Below are 18,854 nucleotides of genomic sequence, written 5' to 3'. Positions count from 1 at the left end.
ACTACCAGAGATGTGCTGTTGAATGGACACTACCAGAGATGTGCTGTTGAATGGACAATATCAGAGTAGTCTAGTCCACCACCCATCTCTTTTCTCCTCTCTCCCTCTCTCTGTCTGTCTCTCTCTCTCTCTCTGTCTATTTCTTTCTTTCTCTCTCTCTCTCTCTCTCTCTCTCTCTGTCTCTCTCTCTCTGTCTATTTCTTCTCTCTCTCTCTCTCTATCTCTCTCTCTCTCTCTCTCTCTCTCTCTCTCCACCCTCTCTCTCTCGCTCTCTCTCTCTCTCGCTCTCTCTCTCTCCACCCTCTCGCTCTCGCTCTCTCTCTCTCTCTCCACCCTCTCTCTCTCTCTCTCATGGTTGATTTAGGGCCAGGGAACTCAGGGATAGCGGAATACTGATTGTAGCAGAGAATTGGCATGTAGTGGGATGAACATGATAGCTGTGTAGTTATTATGCTCTTGAGTGGTGTATGCCTGAGTATGTCTACTGGATAATTGCATTACTCAATCAGGAATGTCTTTGAAAGCATTACAGGCATTGCAGCAATAGATTGTGCGCTACAGACGACCATAGAACAGATCCACCATTTCTTAGATTCGATTTCAATGAGAATGACAGATCTATAACCCACATTTCTATGTGAATTTGTCCAAAAAGGTACACATTTCAGCTGTTAATGGAACCGCACCCTAGCAGGCTATTGTTGCATCTATTTTCTATGCAAACTTTCTAAATGTCGACAACAACAAAAAAATCACTGGACAAGTTACCCGGAAACATAGCTAATGATTCCACTCATAGCAAGCCCACCCCAGTGAGTTCCTCCTAAGTGGTTTATTGCGTTTTTCCTGGACACACCTACAATTATGCTCCAAGTGACAACGGCAAACTGAGACGGAGTTTTTGGTGGCGACACAGACAAGAGGCGCAGCTGGGTCATTCACGTGTAAAATAATTACAAAACAGCTCTGCGTGAACTTTGAGGTAGAGAAACTTTCTCGGTGCTAGTAATTTCGTTCGTGTGTCGGTCCGCTTGTTATTTATTTGCAGCTATTCGGTAACACATGGAGCGTCAGGACACTGTTAACGATTGAGAGCACTTGGTGGAGGGAGAGAGAGTGGGCGTCCGCGAATCCGCTTCTTGCCAGGGGTGTAATCATTAGTCAAACGTTTTGGAACGAAAATCGTTTATTCCAAACGGGAAACGGGAGTTTCTCAATAGGCACATTTAGGAAGGTCCTTCCCCGTTTCGTTCCATTTTCTTCCGTTTGGTTTCTAGTGAATACACCCCTGGCAACGCTCCGAAATCACAAGTGAGACGCTCAAGCTAAACCAAACGTAATCGAACTGAGACTTAACATATGGTTCAAACAGAGGACTTACTTCCCGGGACAGAGAACCGTTTGGAGCCGAAGTCATGAAAGCACAGGTGGCAGAGTAACCGCAGGACATCGAGGTAATACATTTTACCCCCGGATCTTTTTTTGTTTGTTTACACTGTAGTGTTTACAAGAGGGAGTTAATAAACTCCCCTTCCGGTGGGATTGAGATGTTTAAAATAGTCAGCAGCAGTAGTCAACAGTTATGTTACATACAGGTGCAGTGAAATGTAGCTTTACAGAGTCAGCCATAGTACAGTACCTCTGGAGCAAATAATGGTAGATGCCTTGCAGGACATCGAGGCATATCGACAGACTCCCCCACAGCCCTTGTTGGTTCGGGTATTCGAACTCGCGACTTTTTGGTGACTGCCCAATGCTCTAACCGCTAGGCTACCTGACACTCATGCAATGCCTTATCGGCAGCCCAGGTTTTAAAGATTTTAAAGATAAACACTGAATGTTTAGCAGATGTTACACGTGTTTAGCAGATGTTATTGCGTGTATGTGACCCAATACCATTTGATTTGAGAGTTATTACTTTAATACACAATGTTGAAAACATAACATGGAGAACACATGTTGCTGTTTAAATAAAATCAGTCTCACTCACATGTCATCTTTTGTCACAGTACTGTATGTCATTTAGATGTGGGTCAAGTTGCAGGGAGACGATGCGCTCAAATCAGTACAAATCTGAACACGCATCAGTAGACGGCTACAATGTATCTAATTATTGCAGCCAAGTCGCCAACACATTTATGTTGAGGGTCTTTTCATTTCAGTTGAAAACTAATAGGTGCTTTCAATATGTCACGTGAGTAGGGGGGGGGACTTTAAATGTGGCGTGGACTCGTCAGCAACGGACATGGTACTCCTGATCATACATACTCATGATCTCTGTTCAAAAGTAGAACACTATTTTAGGGAATAGGGTAGCTTTTGGGATTCGGCCCTGTGTTTCTACCTGTAGCTGTACAGACTTGTGAGCATGTCAGAGTGGCTGGCTTTGACTCAGCAGCTTGCAGACTTAACTCTGTAAAAGTGTACCATAACTCTGTAAAAGTGTACCTATGATATGAAACGGTAGACCCTGATGAATTTCTACATTTTCTGTGATTGTCCGATTTGATCTTCCTCCCGTCTCTGTTTCCTTTTACACACTGTTCTTTGCTGCAGTCTTTCCTCCAGACTCTCTGTCTCTCTCTCGTCTGTCTGTCTGTCTGTCTGTCTGTCTGTCTGTCTGTCTGTCTGTCTGTCTGTCTGTCTGTCTGTCTGTCTGTCTGTCTGTCTGTCTGTCTGTCTGTCTGTCTGTCTGTTTGTCTCTCTCCCCCTCTGTCTCTCTCTTTCTCTCTCTCCCCCTCTGTCTCTCTCTTTCTCTCTCTCCCCCTCTGTCTGTCTCTCTCTCTGTCTCTGTCTCTCTCTCTCCCATTTCCCATACCCGCTTGGCTTCCCTTCTGTGGTTCCCTACCTGCACCTATATCCCTCCTTCCTTCCATCCGGCCATCCATCCTTCCTTGAGTCTCCCTCCATCCGGCGGCGCTGCCAACATGCGTCGGTTCAGCTCCGAGGGGTCCCTATTGAATATGGACTTCCTGCCGTGGAAGAAGGTGGAGCTTAAGGACCAGAACTACCACAGCCGGGACGGGGAGTCAGGCACCTACACTCCCCACTTGGGAGAGGACGAACTGGATGGGCGAACCACCTCTCTCCCCCCTACACCCATCATCCTGGAGCCTGAGGCCAGCCCTGGGAGAACACCGGGGAGGGGGGAGCTGGGCAAGGAGCACAGCGTCAGCGTGGAGAACGTCACAGAACTGGGGAGGCCAGAGGGTAAGGGTCATCTGAGAGTGGTGAACCTCAGTGAAGGATGCAGGGCGTACAGTGATGGTCAGTTGGCGCCGGCGACTTCGGGGAGCAGCACAGAGAGCGTGGGCAGGCACGACCGGCCTCCGCCCTCTCCCTCGTACTCAACCTTTGACTCCAGCCCCTTTTCCTTCAAGTCACAGCAACGGTCCCACGCCAGAGCCAAGCTGTCAGCAGCCAAGCTACATCTGAAGAGCCTGTTTGGGCAGGTAAAGAGTGACGTGGGAGGTCAGGGTCACTAGAGGAGTGGGCTCTGACAGTGTGTTTGGTAATGGATGTGTTAGGCTATTGTATGGGAATGAATAGCTTGTGTGTGTGATGGCTTTTGACTACTTTAGTTCTAGCTTAGTTCTAGTTCAGTTCTAGATTAGTTCTACATTATTTCTAGATTAGTTCTACATAAGTTTTAGTTCTACATTATTTGTAGATTAGTTCTACATAAGTTCTAGTTCTACATTAGTTATACATCATTTCTAGATTAGTTCTACATAAGTTCTAGTTCTACATTCGATCTAGCTTTACCACTGAGTGAGCAGAGTTTGCACATTTTAGACCATTTCATTGGAGTCTGGTGAAATCTCTACCCCTCCCAGGGCACAGCAGGAGCTAAACAAATGCACCCCCTGTAGTGTCCTGCACCCCCTGTAGTGTCCTGCACCCCCTGTCCTGCACCCCCTGTGGTGTCCTGCACCCCCTGTAGTGTCCTGCACCCCCTGTGGTGTCCTGTACCCCCTGTAGTGTCCTGCACCCCCTGTGGTGTCCTGCACCCCCTGTGGTGTCCTGCACCCTCTGTGGTGTCCTGCACCCCCTGTGGTGTCCTGCACCCCCTGTGGTGTCCTGCACCCCCTGTGGTGTCCTGCACCCCCTGTGGTGTCCTGCACCCCCTGTAGTGTCCTGCACCCAGTGGTGGAAAAGGTACCCAATTGTCATACTTGAGTAAAAGTATAGATACCTTTAATAGAAAGTTACTTTAAGTAAAAGTGAAAGTCACCCAGTAAAATACTACTTGAGTAAAAGTCTAAAAGTATTTGGTTTTAAATATACTTAAGTATCAAAAGTCAAAGTAAGACAGAATGAAGGATTTCATATTCAATCACATTTACATTTTTAGTCATATATTCAAAATTTGATTGAAATTATGCGTAACTCATTAAGCGCTCTTAAAATCCATACTTTTATCCTTTGTATAATAGCATCTGATCTGCTAAATGGCAAAAGCAATGAATACCAAGTTTGGTAGTGACAAGTCCTTCTCCTATTCCCCATGTATGTTGGCACACAGTTCTACCACAGTCTTTCCCAGAGGCAACGTTGCATGTTTTCTTGTGGCGACGATGACGGAAAAATATTGCTCAAACAGAACTTCCTTAAATGATCTATTACGATTGGGCCTAAAACCAAGGAGGTCATACCGCTGAGGTGTGTGTGTGTGTGTGTGTGTGTGTGTGTGTGTGTGTGTGGTGTGGTGTGGTGTGGTGTGGTGTGGTGTGTGTGTGTGTGTGTGGTGTGGTGTGGTGTGGTGTGGTGTGGCGTGGTGTGGCGTGGCGTGGCGTGGCGTGGCGTGGCGTGTGTGTGTGGTGTGGTGTGGTGTGGTGTGGTGTGTGTTGCCTGCCTGCCTGTTAGTGTGTGACACATGCCGAGGATTTAAATTTGGAAATAAACTAATCGTGTCTCTATTTTCAGAGTCCCCATTCATCACACTCCAACCTGTTTAACCCAGAACAGAAAGAGCCGGTAAGCTCATCAACGTGCCCGGGCATTGCATTCCGATGGTAATACAAAGTCAGTTTGGGGTATGTTTTGATCTTCAACACTGATGTCACACGGATATACTAAAATATCCTCGTCACTTCATTGGTATTCAGTAACTGTCTTAGCAATCGCTCCGTACATTTCCTCCACTGTGGCCAATAGCACGGGGACGAGGTTTCTTTCAAAGAGGAAACTACGCAGGGAATAGGGTGCCGTCTGGAACTACAAAGGGAATAGGGTGCCGTCTGGAACTACAAAGGGAATAGGATGCCATTTGGGACTACAGAGGGAATAGGGTGCCGTCTGGAACGACATAGGGAATAGGATGCCATTTGGGACTACAGAGGGAATAGGGTGCCATTTGGGACTACAGAGGGAATAGGGTGCCGTCTGGAACTACATAGGGAATAGGGTGCCGTCTGGAACTACAAAGGGAATAGGGTGCCGTCTGGAACTACAAAGGGAAAGGGAATTGGGTGCCGTCTGGAACTACAAAGGGAATAGGGTGCCGTCTGGAATAGGGAATAGGATGCCATTTGGGACTACTGGAACATTTGGGACTACAGAGGGAATAGGGTGCCGTCTGGAACTACAGAGGGAATAGGGTGCCGTCTGGAACTACATAGGGAATAGGGTGCCGTCTGGAACTACATAGGGAATAGGGTGCCGTCTGGAACTACATAGGGAATAGGGTGCCGTCTGGAACTACAGAGGGAATAGGGTGCTGTCTGGAACTACAGAGGGAATAGGGTGCCGTCTGGAACTACAGAGGGAATAGGGTGCCGTCTGGAACTACAGAGGGAATAGGGTGCCGTCTGGAACTACATAGGGAATAGGGTGCCGTCTGGAACTACATAGGAATAGGGTGCCGTCTGGAATAGAGGGAATAGGGTGCCGTCTGGAACTACATAGGGAATAGGGTGCCGTCTGGAACTACATAGGGAATAGGGTGCCGTCTGGAACGACATAGGGAATAGGGTTCCGTCTGGAACGACAAAGGGAATAGGGTGCCGTCTGGAACGACATAGGGAACAGGATGCCATTTGGGACTACATAGGGAATAGGTTGCCATTTGGGACTACATAGGGAATAGGGTGCCATTTGAGATGTACAGGCAGAAGTTCCGTTTGGAAGGATGCTACCCTTGATGTTGTAATGATACTGAGACAACCAGTTGTGGAAATGAGGGTGGTGTCATCATGGAATCAGATCCAACCACACCAAAACATACTCTTATCTTGTCATCTCCTTGTCTCCCCCTCTCTCCTTACCCCCCCCCCCCCCCTCTTTCCCTGTCTCTCTCTACTTCTCATTGTCTCTCCCTTTCCCTGTCACCCCCTCTCTCCTTACCGCTCCCCTCTAACTGTCAACCCTCTCCTTCTCCTTCTCTCCATGTCTCTCCTTCTCTCCATGTCTCTCCCTGTCTCTCCCTGTCTCCCCCTCTCTCCATGTCTCTCCCTGTCTCCCCCTCTCTCCATGTCTCTCCCTGTTTCCCCCTCTCTCCATGTCTCTCCCTGTCTCCCCCTCTCTCCATGTCTCTCCCTGTCTTCCCCTCTCTCCATGTCTCTCCCTGTCTTCCCCTCTCTCCATTTCTCTCCCTGTCTCCCCTCTCTCCATGTTTCTCCCTGTATCCCCCTCTCTCCATGTTTCTCCCTGTATCCCCTCTCTCCATGTCTCTCCCTGTCTCCCCCTCTCCATGTCTCTCCCTGTCTTCCCCTCTCTCCATGTCTCTCCCTGTATCCCCCTCTCTCCATGTATCTCCCTGTTCCCCCTCTCTCCATGTCTTCCCCTCTCTCCATGTCTCTCCCTGTCTCCCCTCTCTCCATGTTTCTCCCTGTATCCCCTCTCTCCATGTCTCTCCCTGTTTCCCCTCTCTCCATGTCTTCCCTCTCTCCATGTCTCTCCCTGTCTCCCTCTCTACATGTCTCTCCCTGTCCCCCCTCTCCATGTCTCTCCATGTTTCTCCCTGTCTCCATGTCTCTCCCTGTCTCCCCCTCTCCATGTCTCTCCATGTTTCTCCTGTCTCCATGTCTCTCCCTGTCTCTCTCCATGTCTCTCCATGTCTCTCCCTGTTTCCCCTCTCTCCCATGTTCTCCCTGTCTCCCCTCTCTCCATGTCTCTCCCTGTCTCCCCTCTCTCCATGTCTCTCCCTGTCTCCCCTCTCTCCATGTCTCTCCCTGTCTCCCCCTCTCCATGTCTCTCCCTGTCTCCCCCCTCTCCATGTCTCTCCCTGTCTCCCCTCTCTCCATGTCTCTCCCTCTCTCCATGTCTCTCCCTGTCTCCCCTCTCTCCATGTCTCTCCCTGTCTCCCCTCTCTCCCTGTCTCCCCTCTCTCCATGTCTCTCCCTGTCTCCCCTCTCTCCCTCTCTCCCTGTCTCCCCTCTCTCCATGTCTCTCCCTGTCTCCCCTCTCTCCCTGTCTTCCCTCTCCATGTCTCTCCATGTCTCTCCCTGTCTCCCCTCTCTCCATGTCTCTCCCTGTCTCCCCTCTCTCCATGTCTCTCCCTGTCTCCCCTCTCTCCATGTCTCTCCCTGTCTCCCCTCTCCATGTCTCTCCCTGTCTCCCCCCTCTCCATGTCTCTCCCTGTCTCCCCCTCTCTCCCTGTCTCCCCTCTCTCCATGTCTCCCCTCTCTCCATGTCTCCCCTCTCTCCATGTCTCCCCTCTCTCCATGTCTCTCCCTGTCTCCCCTCTCTACCTGTCTCCCCTCTCTCCCTGTCTCCCCTCTCTCCATGTCTCTCCCTGTCTCCCCTCTCTCCCTGTCTCCCCTCTCTCCCTGTCTCCATGTCTCTCCCTGTCTCCCCTCTCTCCATGTCTCTCCCTGTCTCCCCTCTCTCCATGTCTCTCCATGTCTCCCCTCTCTCCATGTCTCTCCATGTCTCCCCTCTCTCCATGTCTCTCCATGTCTCCCCTCTCTCCATGTCTCCCCTCTCTCCATGTCTCCCCTCTCTCCATGTCTCCCCTCTCTCCATGTCTCTCCCTGTCTCCCCTCTCTCCCTGTCTCCCCTCTCTCCCTGTCTCCCCTCTCTCCATGTCTCTCCCTGTCTCCCCTCTCTCCATGTCTCTCCATGTCTCTCCCTGTCTCTCCCTGTCTCCCCTCTCTCCATGTCTCTCCCTGCCTCCCCTCTCTCCATGTAACTCCCTGTCTCCCCTCTCTCCATGTAACTCCCTGTCTCCCCTCTCTCCATGTCTCTCCCTGTCTCCCCCTCTCCATGTCTCTCCCTGTCTCCCCCTCTCCATGTCTCTCCCTGTCTCCCCCTCTCTCCATGTCTCCCCTGTCTCCCCTCTCCATGTCTCTCCCTGTCTCCCCCTCTCCATGTCTCTCCCTCTCTCCTGTCTCCCCCTCTCCCTGTCTCCCCTCTCTCCCTGTCTCCATGTTTCTCCCTGTCTCCCCCTCTCCATGTTCTCCTGTCTCCCCTCTCTCCATGTCTCTCCATGTCTCTCCCTGTCTCCCCTCTCCCTGTCTCCCTCTCTCCCTGTCTCCCTCTCTCCCTGTCTCCCCCTCTCTCCATGTCTCCCCCTGTCTCCCTCTCTCCATGTCTCTCCCTGTCTCCCTCTCTCCATGTCTCTGCCTGTCTCCCCCTCTCCATGTCTCTCCCTGTCTCCCCTCTCTCCATGTCTCCTGTCTCCCTGTCTCCCCTCTCTCCATGTCTCTCCCTGTCTCCCCCTCTCTCCATGTATCTCCCTGTCTCCCCCTCTCTCCATGTCTCTCCCTGTCTCCATGTCTCTCCCTCTCTCCCCTCTCTCAATGTCTCTCCCTCTCTCCCCTGTCTCTCCCTCTCCAGTGTTAAAGAGCAGCGGTCCCGCCTCCCGTTCCTTCGCCAATGGAGTCAGGTGGGCCACAGCAAGGTCAAGTTCAGCCGGGAGGAACTGGATAAGTGGGCTGAGTCGCTGGACGCCCTCCTGGCTAGTCGGAGTAAGTAGACCAGGCCACCCTCCTGGCCGGTAGACCAGGCCACCCTCCTGGCCGGTAGACCAGGCCACCCTCTACTGTGAAATAATTTGTAAATGGGGCTTTCTCCATTCTGATTGTGTGGGAATGCAATGGGGCTTTCTCCATTCTGATTGTGTGAGAATGCAATGGGGCTTTCTCCATTCTGATTGTGTGAGAATGCAATGGGGCTTTCTCCATTCTGATTGTGTGAGAATGCAATGGGGCTTTCTCCATTCTGATTGTGTGAGAATGCAATGGGGCTTTCTCCATTCTGATTGTGTGAGAATGCAATGGGGCTTTCTCCATTCTGATTGTGTGAGAATGCAATGGGGCTTTCTCCATTCTGATTGTGTGAGAATGCAATGGGGCTTTCTCCATTCTGATTGTGTGAGAATGCAATGGGGCTTTCTCCATTCTGATTGTTTAATACTGTTCAATCAAACTTCAACCAAACGTTGATCTAAAATGAGATCATTTCTACATTGCCACGGTAAGGCTGCATGATATTTTTAACCAAGTGTTGCAATTGCGATTTGCCAACTCCACTTTGATTTAGAAGATACTGTTACACAAACATGCTGATTTAGGCCTCCACCAGTACTGGTATCAGGCTGTATTAGCTAGCTCCATTTACTCTGACTCAGTACATTTTATTAGCTAGTCAGCTAACTAGCGATTAACATTAGCTGATAACATGATTTAGTGAAAACTTGCAAAGAAAATGTAAACTAGCTGTTAGCAGATGTAAGAAATACAAAACTAATATATTAATTATAGAACGCTTGTGGATTTATATTAGGAAGCAAAGTGGATTAATATTAGGAAGCAAAGTGGATTAATATTAGGAAGCAAAGTGGATTAATATTAGGAAGCAAAGTGGATTTATATTAGGAAGCAAAGTGGATTAATATTAGGAAGCAAAGTGGATTAATATTAGGAAGCAAAGTGGATTTAAATTAGGAAGCAAAGTGGATTAATATTAGGAAGCAAAGTGGATTAATATTAGGAAGCAAAGTGGATTAATATTAGGAAGCAAAGTGGATTAATATTAGGAAGCAAAGTGGATTAATATTAGGAAGCAAAGTGGATTAATATTAGGAAGCAAAGTGGATTAATATTAGGAAGCAAAGTGGATTTATATTAGGAAGCAAAGTGGATTTAAATTAGGAAGCAATGCGGAACTCTTCACTTCTGCCGTTGAATTATATGTTACTTTTATTTACAATGCTTTAAGAAGTTAAGATATTAAGGGCTTGTAAGTAAGTATTTCACTGTAAGGGCTACACATGCCCCACGCACCATACATTGATAGGTATATGGGGCTCCCGAGTGGTGCCGCGGTCTAAGGCACTGCATCTCATTGCAAACGGTGTCACTACAGTCCCCGGTTCGAATACAGGCTCGATCACATCCGGACGTGATTGGGAGTCCGATGCACAATTGGCACGGCGTCGTCTGGATTTTGACATGTGTAAATAAGAATTTGTTGTTAACTGACTTTTTTATTTGATTTATTTCACCTTTATTTAACCAGGTAGGCTAGTTGAGAACAAGTTCTCATTTGCAACTGCGACCTGGCCAAGATAAAGCATAGCAGTGTGAACAGACAACACAGAGTTACACATGGAGTAAACAATTAACAAGTCAATAACACAGTAGAAAAAAGGGGAGTCTATATACAATGTGTGCAAAAGGCATGAGGTAGGCGAATAATTACAATATTGCAGATTAACACGAGTGATAAATGATCAGATGATCATGTACAGGTAGAGATATTGGTGTGCAAAAGAGCAGAAAAGTAAATAAATAAAAACTGTGGGGATGAGGTAGGTGAAAATGGGTGGGCTATTTACCAGTAGACTATGTACAGCTGCAGCGATCGGTTAGCTGCTCAGATAGCTGATGTTTGAAGTTGGTGAGGGAGATAAAAGTCTCCAACTTCAGCGATTTTTGCAATTCGTTCCAGTCACAGGCAGCAGAGTACTGGAACGAAAGGCGGCCAAATGAGGTGTTGGCTTTAGGGATGATCAGTGAGATACACCTGCTGGAGCGCGTGCTACGGATGGGTGTTGCCATCGTGACCAGTGAGCTGAGATAATGCGGAGCTTTATCTAGCATGGCCTTGTAGATGACCTGGAGCCAGTGGGTCTGGCGACGAATATGTAGCGAGGGCCAGCCGACTAGAGCATACAAGTCGCAGTGGTGGGTAGTATAAGGTGCTTTAGTGACAAAACGGATGGCACTGTGATAAACTGCATCCAGTTTGCTGAGTAGAGTGTTGGAAGCAATTTTGTAGATGACATCGCCGAAGTCGAGGATCGGTAGGATAGTCAGTTTTACTAGGGTAAGCTTGGCAGCGTGAGTGAAGGAGGCTTTGTTGCGGAATAGAAAGCCGACTCTTGATTTGATTTTCGATTGGAGATGTTTGATATGAGTCTGGAAGGAGAGTTTGCAGTCTAGCCAGACACCTAGGTACTTATAGGTGTCCACGTATTCAAGGTCGGTGCCATCCAGGGTGGTGATGCTAGTCGGGCATGCGGGTGCAGGCAGCGATCGGTTGAAAAGCATGCATTTGGTTTTACTAGCGTTTAAGAGCAGTTGGAGGCCACGGAAGGAGTGTTGTATGGCATTGAAGCTCGTTTGGAGGTTAGATAGCACAGTGTCCAATGACGGGCCGAAAGTATATAGAATGGTGTCGTCTGCGTAGAGGTGGATCAGGGAATCGCCCGCAGCAAGAGCAACATCATTGATATATACAGAGAAAAGAGTCGGCCCGAGAATTGAACCCTGTGGCACCCCCATAGAGACTGCCAGAGGACCGGACAGCATGCCCTCCGATTTGACACACTGAACTCTGTCTGCAAAGTAATTGGTGAACCAGAGTCTGAGTCTGCCGATAAGAATATGGTGATTGACAGAGTCGAAAGCCTTGGCAAGGTCGATGAAGACGGCTGCACAGTACTGTCTTTTATCGATGGCGGTTATGATATCGTTTAGTACCTTGAGTGTGTCTGAGGTGCACCCGTGACCGGCTCGGAAACCAGATTGCATAGCGGAGAAGGTACGGTGGGATTCGAGATGGTCAGTGACCTGTTTGTTGACTGGCTTTCGAAGACCTTAGATAGGCAGGGCAGAATGGATATAGGTCTGTAACAGTTTGGGTCCAGGGTGTCTCCCCTTTGAAAATGGGGATGACTGCGGCAGCTTTCCAATCCTTGGGGATCTTAGACGATATGAAAGAGAGGTTGAACAGGCTGGTAATAGGGGTTGCGACAATGGCGGCGGATAGTTTCAGAAATAGAGGGTCCAGATTGTCAAGCCCAGCTGATTTATACGGGTCCAGGTTTTGCAGCTCTTTCAGAACATCTGCTATCTGGATTTGGGTAAAGGAGAACCTGGAGAGGCTTGGGCGAGGAGCTGCGGGGGGGGCGGAGCTGTTGGCCGAGGTAGGAGTAGCCAGGCGGAAGGCATGGCCAGCCGTTGAGAAATGCTTGTTGAAGTTTTCGATAATCATGGATTTATTGGTGGTGACCGTGTTCCCTAGCCTCAGTGCAGTGGGCAGCTGGGAGGAGGTGCTCTTGTTCTCCATGGACTTCACAGTGTCCCAGAACTTTTTGGAGTTGGAGCTACAGGATGCAAACTTCTGCCTGAAGAAGCTGGCCTTAGCTTTCCTGACTGACTGCGTGTATTGGTTCCTGACTTCCCTGAACAGTTGCATATCGCGGGGACTATTCGATGCTATTGCAGTCCGCCACAGGATGTTTTTGTGCTGGTCGAGGGCAGTCAGGTCTGGAGTGAACCAAGGGCTGTATCTGTTCTTAGTTCTGCATTTTTTGAACTGAGCATGCTTATCTAAAATGGTGAGGAAGTTACTCTTAAAGAATGACCAGGCATCCTCAACTGACGGGATGAGGTCAATGTCCTTCCAGGATACCCGGGCCAGGTCGATCAGAAAGGCCTGCTCACAGAAGTGTTTTAGGGAGCGTTTGACAGTGATGAGGGGTGGTCGTTTGACTGCGGCACCGTAGCGGATACAGGCAATGAGGCAGTGATCGCTGAGATCCTGGTTGAAGACAGCGGAGGTGTATTTGGAGGGCCAGTTGGTCAGGATGACGTCTATGAGGGTGCCCTTGCTTACAGAGTTAGGGTTGTACCTGGTGGGTTCCTTGATGATTTGTGTGAGATTGAGGGCATCTAGCTTAGATTGTAGGACTGCCGGGGTGTTAAGCATATCCCAGTTTAGGTCACCTAACAGAACAAACTCTGAAGCTAGATGGGGGGCAATCAATTCACAAATGGTGTCCAGGGCACAGCTGGGAGCTGAGGGGGGTCGGTAGCAGGCGGCAACAGTGAGAGACTTATTTCTGGAGAGAGTAATTTTCAGAATTAGTAGTTCGAACTGTTTGGGTATGGACCTGGAAAGTATGACATTACTTTGCAGGCTATCTCTGCAGTAGACTGCAACTCCTCCCCTTTGGCAGTTCTATCTTGACGGAAGATGTTATAGTTGGGTATGGAAATCTCTGAATTTTTGGTGGCCTTCCTGAGCCAGGATTCAGACACGGCAAGGACATCAGGGTTAGCAGAGTGTGCTAAAGCAGTGAGTAAAACAAACTTAGGGAGGAGGCTTCTGATGTTGACATGCATGAAACCAAGGCTTTTCGATCACAGAAGTCAACAAATGAGGGTGCCTGGGGACATGCAGGGCCTGGGTTTACCTCCACATCACCCGCGGAACAGAGAAGGAGTAGTATGAGGGTGCGGCTAAAGGCTATCAAAACTGGTCGCCTAGAGCGTTGGGGACAGAGAATAAGAGGAGCAGGTTTCTGGGCATGGTAGAATATATTCAGGGCATAATGCGCAGACAGGGGTATGGTGGGGTGCGGGTACAGCGGAGGTAAGTCCAGGCACTGGGTGATGATGAGAGAGGTTGTATCTCTGGACATGCTGGTTGTAATGGGTGAGGTCACCGCATATGTGGGAGGTGGGACAAAGGAGGTATCAGGGGTATGAGGAGTGGGACTAGGGGCTCCATAGTGAACTAAAACAATGATAACTAACCTGAGCAACAGTATACAAGGCATATTGACATTTGAGAGAGACATACAGCGAGGCATACAGTAATCACAGGTGTTGAATTGGGAAAGCTAGCTAAAACAGTAGGTGAGACAACAGCTAATCAGCTAGCACAACAACAGCAGGTAAAATGGCGTTGACTAGGCAACGGGGCCGACAGATAAAACAAACAAACAGAATGGAGTACCGTGATTAATGGACAGTCCAGCGTGCATCAGCTATGTAGCCAAGTGATCAGTGTCCAGGGGGCAGCGTTGGAAGGGGCAGGGGAGCTGGACTGGCGAGTGTTATCCAGGTTAAAAAACTAACAATGACTAAATAGCTTGTAGCTAGTTAGCTGGTTAGCTTCTGGAGGTTCTTGAGTGTGTTCTAAAAATGAAAAATAATAGCGATTCCGTATCACATTGGGTGAGGCAGGTTTCCGGAAGGTATAAACAAATTTTAAAGAAATTCGGGAAGAGCTAGAAAGTACATATGGGCCACTGAGTGTTTGGGACCCAGCGATGCAGAAGGTTAGCAGGCCTGTGCTAACAAGCTAAGAGTTAGCAGGCCGGGGTAAACAAGGTAGTAGTTAGCGGACCTGGGCTAAACAAGCTAGCAGTTAGCAGGCCGAATTAGCAGGCAAGGAGATAGCGAGGGCTAGAGAGTTAGCCTTTGGAGGACGTCGCGATGGGGTGAGTCTGTTTATTCCTCTTCATCCGGTGACATCGATAGACCGGTCGTAGGTCCGGGTATTGTAGCCCAGGAGTATGCTACAGGTGCTCTGGCCGGGCTAGCTTCAAGCTACGTGGGTGGAAACGCTAGCCAGGAGTAATCATCCGGGGTTGCGGTTAGCTAGATAGCTAGTTGTGAAGATCCAGCTGAAAAAAAATGTTCTGTTTGCGGTGGGAATCCGGGGATAAAAAATAAATAGGTCCGTTATGCTCTGGTTAGCGTCGCGTTGTTCGAACTGGCAAGAGCTTTCCGAGCTAAAGGTTAGCTGATGACCGGTTAGCTGAAGACCGCTAGCATAGCTGGTGGTTAGCTGGCTAGCTTCAGTTGAGGGGTTCCGAAGTAAATATAAATACTTTAGGAAAAAGTAGCTACATTGGGTGAGGCGGGTTGCAGGAGAGTATTTGGAAGCTTAGGTTTAGCAAAATGTTTTTAAAGATATGCAAAAAAAAAAAAAAGTAAAACGAAAAAGAGACGATATATACAGAGAGACGATACGACAGGACGACTTACTGCTACGCCAGTAAGTCGTCGTTACATAAAAACAGCTATAGTCCTACAGGAACCTGGGACATTGGAGAACCCGTTTCTGCTTATAGGTAGCCTGTAGACACATAGGCCACATGTCTATGGGCCACATGTCTATGGGCCACATGTCTATGGGCCACAAGTCTATGGGCCACATGTCTAAGTATCAATGGCTGAGTTTAGACAGGCAGCCCAATTCTGATCTTTTGTCTTAATGATTGGCAAAAAAAAAGAGCTGATCTTATTGGCTGCATTTACACTTACTTGTCTTTTGACCAATTGCCCCTTTTTAGATTCGGGATTCAAATCATTATTGTTCATTCTTATAGAATGGACATGTCTATATTCACAGAGAATCTAAATGACAGCATCGTAAATACACTTAAATAAGATCAGTCTACTGTTATTAGAAATATAAACTCCTATCTGAGGGATTGAATGTCATATAGATCAACTGAAAGTAGTTCTCACTGAAAGTCGTTTCTTTATTTGATTTACACACACACACACACGCACATACACGCACACACGCACATATACACACACACACACATACACACACACACACATATACACACACATTACATTACATTTAAGTCATTTAGCAGACGCTCTTATCCAGAGCGACTTACACATATATACACACACATATACACACACACACACACACATATACACACACATATATACATACACACACATATATACACACACGCACATATACACACACGCACATATACACACACGCATATATACACACACGCATATATACACACACGCATATATACACACACGCATATATACACACACGCACATATACACACACACACGCACATATACACACACACACATACATACACACACACACACATACACACATACATACATACACACACACGCACATACATACACACACCACACACACACACATACATATACACACACACACACACACACACACCACACACGCACATATACACCACTCTAATGTTAGTAATATGTATACAAGAGCCAAGTACACAATCTTGAATACGTAGTGTAAACACATTGTGAACTTTAAAAGGTTGCTCAAGCACTTAGTTAAAGGTCAATAGCTAGAGGTTTTGGAAAGCATGCAGTGATTGTGGTAGCCAAGCTTAGTCTGACAGTCTGCACAACTTTAACACGACGTACAGCCTGTTTTACGAGGATAACCACTGTATAATAACCACTGTGTCCTCAATCTGCTGCCCTCTTATATTTCCTCACTCTGTCATCCTCTTTGCACAAAAATATGTTGTAACCCAGTGTCTAAGCAAAAACAAGAAGTGAATGAGAGACATAGAGAGAAAAAAGTAGGGGAGGGGGAGAGAGAAAAAAGTAGGGGAGGGGGAGAGAGAAAAAGTAGGGGAGGGGGGGAGAGAAAAGTAGGGGAGGGGGAGAAGTAGGGGAGGGGGAGAAGTAGGGGAGGGGAGAGAGAGAGAAGTAGGGGAGGGGAGAGAGAGAGAAGTAGGGGAGGGGGAGAGAGAGAGAAGTAGGGGAGGGGAGAGAGAGAGAAGTAGGGGAGGGGGAGAGAGAGAGAAGTAGGGGAGGGGAGGGAGAGAGAAGTAGGGGAGGGGGAGGGAGAGAGAAGTAGGGGGGGGGAGGGAGAGAGAAGTAGGGGAGGGGAGGGAGAGAGAAGTAGGGGAGGGGAGGGAGAGAGAAGTAGGGGAGGGGAGGGAGAGAGAAGTAGGGGAGGGGGAGGGAGAGAGAAGTAGGGAGGGGAGGGAGAGAGAAGTAGGGGAGGGGGGGAGAGAGAAGTAGGGGAGGGGGAGAGAGAGAGAAGTAGGGAGGGGGAGAGAGAGAGAAGTGGGGAGAGAGAGAGAAGTAGGGGAGGGGGAGAGAGAGAAGTAGGGGAGGGAGAGAGAGAGAAGGGGAGGGGGAGAGAGAGAGAGGGAGGGGAGAGAGGGGGGAGTAGGGGAGGGAGAGAGAAGTAGGGGAGGGGGAGAGAGAGAAGGGGGAGGGGGGAGAGAGAGAAGTAGGGGGAGGGGGAGAGAGAAGAGGGAGGGGGAGAGAGGGAAGGGGGAGAGAGGAGAAGTAGGGGAGGGGGAGAGAGAAGTAGGGGAGGGGAGAGAGAGAGCAGTAGGGGGGGGAGAGAAGTAGGGGGAGGGAGAGAGAAGAGAAGGGAGAGAAGTAGGGGAGGGGGGAGAGAGAAGTAGGGGAGGGGGAGGAGAAGTAGGGGAGGGGGAGAGAGAAGTAGGGGGGGGAGAGAGAGAGGGGGAAGTAGGGGGGGAGAGAGAAGTAGGGGAGAGAGGGGGAGAGAAGAGGGGAGGGGGGGAGAGAGAAGTAGGGGAGGGAGAGAGAAGTAGGGGAGGGAGAGAGAAGTAGGGGAGAGAGAAGTAGGGGGAGAGAGAGAAGTAGGGGAGGGGAGGGGGAGAGAGAAGTAGGGGAGGGAGAGAGAAGGGGGGAGGGAGAGAAGTAGGGGAGGGAGGAGAGAGAGAAGTAGGGGAGGGAGAGAGAAGTAGGGGAGGGAGAGAGAAGTAGGGGGGAGGGGAGAGAGAAGTAGGGGAGGGAGAGAGAGAAGTAGGGGAGGGGAGAGAGAAGTAGGGGAGGGAGAGAGAGAAGTAGGGGAGGGGGGAGAGAGAGAAGTAGGGGGGGAGAGAGAAGTAGGGGAGGGGAGAGAGAGAAGTAGGGGAGGGGAGAGAGAGAAGGGGAGGGGGAGAGAGAAGTAGGGGAGGGGGAGAGAGAAGTAGGGGGGGGGAGAGAGAAGTAGGGGAGGGAGAGAGAGAAGTAGGGGAGGGAGATGGAGAGAAAGTAGGGGAGGGAGGGAGAGAGAGAAGTAGGGGAGGGAGGGAGAGAGAGAAGTAGGGGAGGGGAGAGAGAAGTAGGGGAGGGAGAGAGAGAGAAAGGGGAGAGAGAGAGAGAAGGGGGAGGAGAGAGAGAGAAGTATGGGGAGGGAGAGAGAAGTCATAAAGGGGAGGGGAGGGAGAGAGAGAAGTAGGGGGAGGGAGGGGAGAGAGAGAAGTAGGGGAGGGGGAGAGAGAGAGAAGCCGGTGTGGGGAGAGAGAGAGACAGTTCTATCTGGGGAGAGACAGAGAGAGAAGTAGGGGCCAAGGAGAGAGAGGTGGGGGGGAGAGAGAGTAGGGGCTGGCTGGGGAGAGAAGTGGCGGGGTTTCTGTCTGGGGCCTGGCTGGCTGGAGAGGCGGGAAGTCTGTGGGAGGGTAAGTGGGGGAGGGGGAGAAGTCTGTGGGCCTGGCTGGCTGGAGAGAGAGGGAGAGAAGTAGGGGGCTGGCTGGAGAGAGAGAGAAGTAGGGGAGGGGGAGAGGGAGTATGGAGGGGATGTATATATGACTGATTTTAGATGGCAATAATGAAAATGTAGTGAAAAAAATCATATGATTTTGATTTTAGGACTATTACAGTCTGTCCATATTTACGTGCTTTATCTATGTAAATATTTCTAAGTGTGTTTAGCCAATGGCGTGTACGTGTGTGTTTCCATGTCAATGTATTGGCCAATGGCGTGTACGTGTGTGTTTCCATGTCAATGTATTGGCCTGTGTGTGTGTGTGTGTGTGTGTGTGTGCAGTATGTACGTGTTTGTTTGCATGTCACTGTATTGGCCAAGTGTGTGAACATCCCATCTGTCTCCTC

At 49.2% G+C, this 18,854-nt stretch overlaps 1 protein-coding gene across 1 annotated transcript; it reads left to right on the top strand.

Annotated features, from left to right (window-relative positions):
* The first annotated feature begins 365 nt into the window (after positions 1 to 365).
* On the top strand, positions 366 to 5,460 carry LOC135568806 (uncharacterized). The gene is made up of 3 exons (XM_065015575.1): positions 366 to 1,454; positions 2,557 to 3,452; positions 4,927 to 5,460. Exons 2-3 carry the CDS (start codon positions 2,928 to 2,930, stop codon positions 5,017 to 5,019), a joined length of 618 nt encoding a protein of 205 aa, XP_064871647.1. The 5' UTR covers positions 366 to 1,454; positions 2,557 to 2,927; the 3' UTR covers positions 5,020 to 5,460.
* The last annotated feature ends 13,394 nt before the right edge of the window (positions 5,461 to 18,854 follow it).

Source organism: Oncorhynchus nerka, unplaced genomic scaffold, assembly GCF_034236695.1.
Source record: "Oncorhynchus nerka isolate Pitt River unplaced genomic scaffold, Oner_Uvic_2.0 unplaced_scaffold_39___fragment_4___debris, whole genome shotgun sequence".
Lineage (NCBI taxonomy): Eukaryota > Metazoa > Chordata > Actinopteri > Salmoniformes > Salmonidae > Oncorhynchus > Oncorhynchus nerka.
The sequence above is the reverse complement of the archived record's forward strand: the minus strand, read 5'-3'. Positions and strand labels throughout refer to the sequence as shown.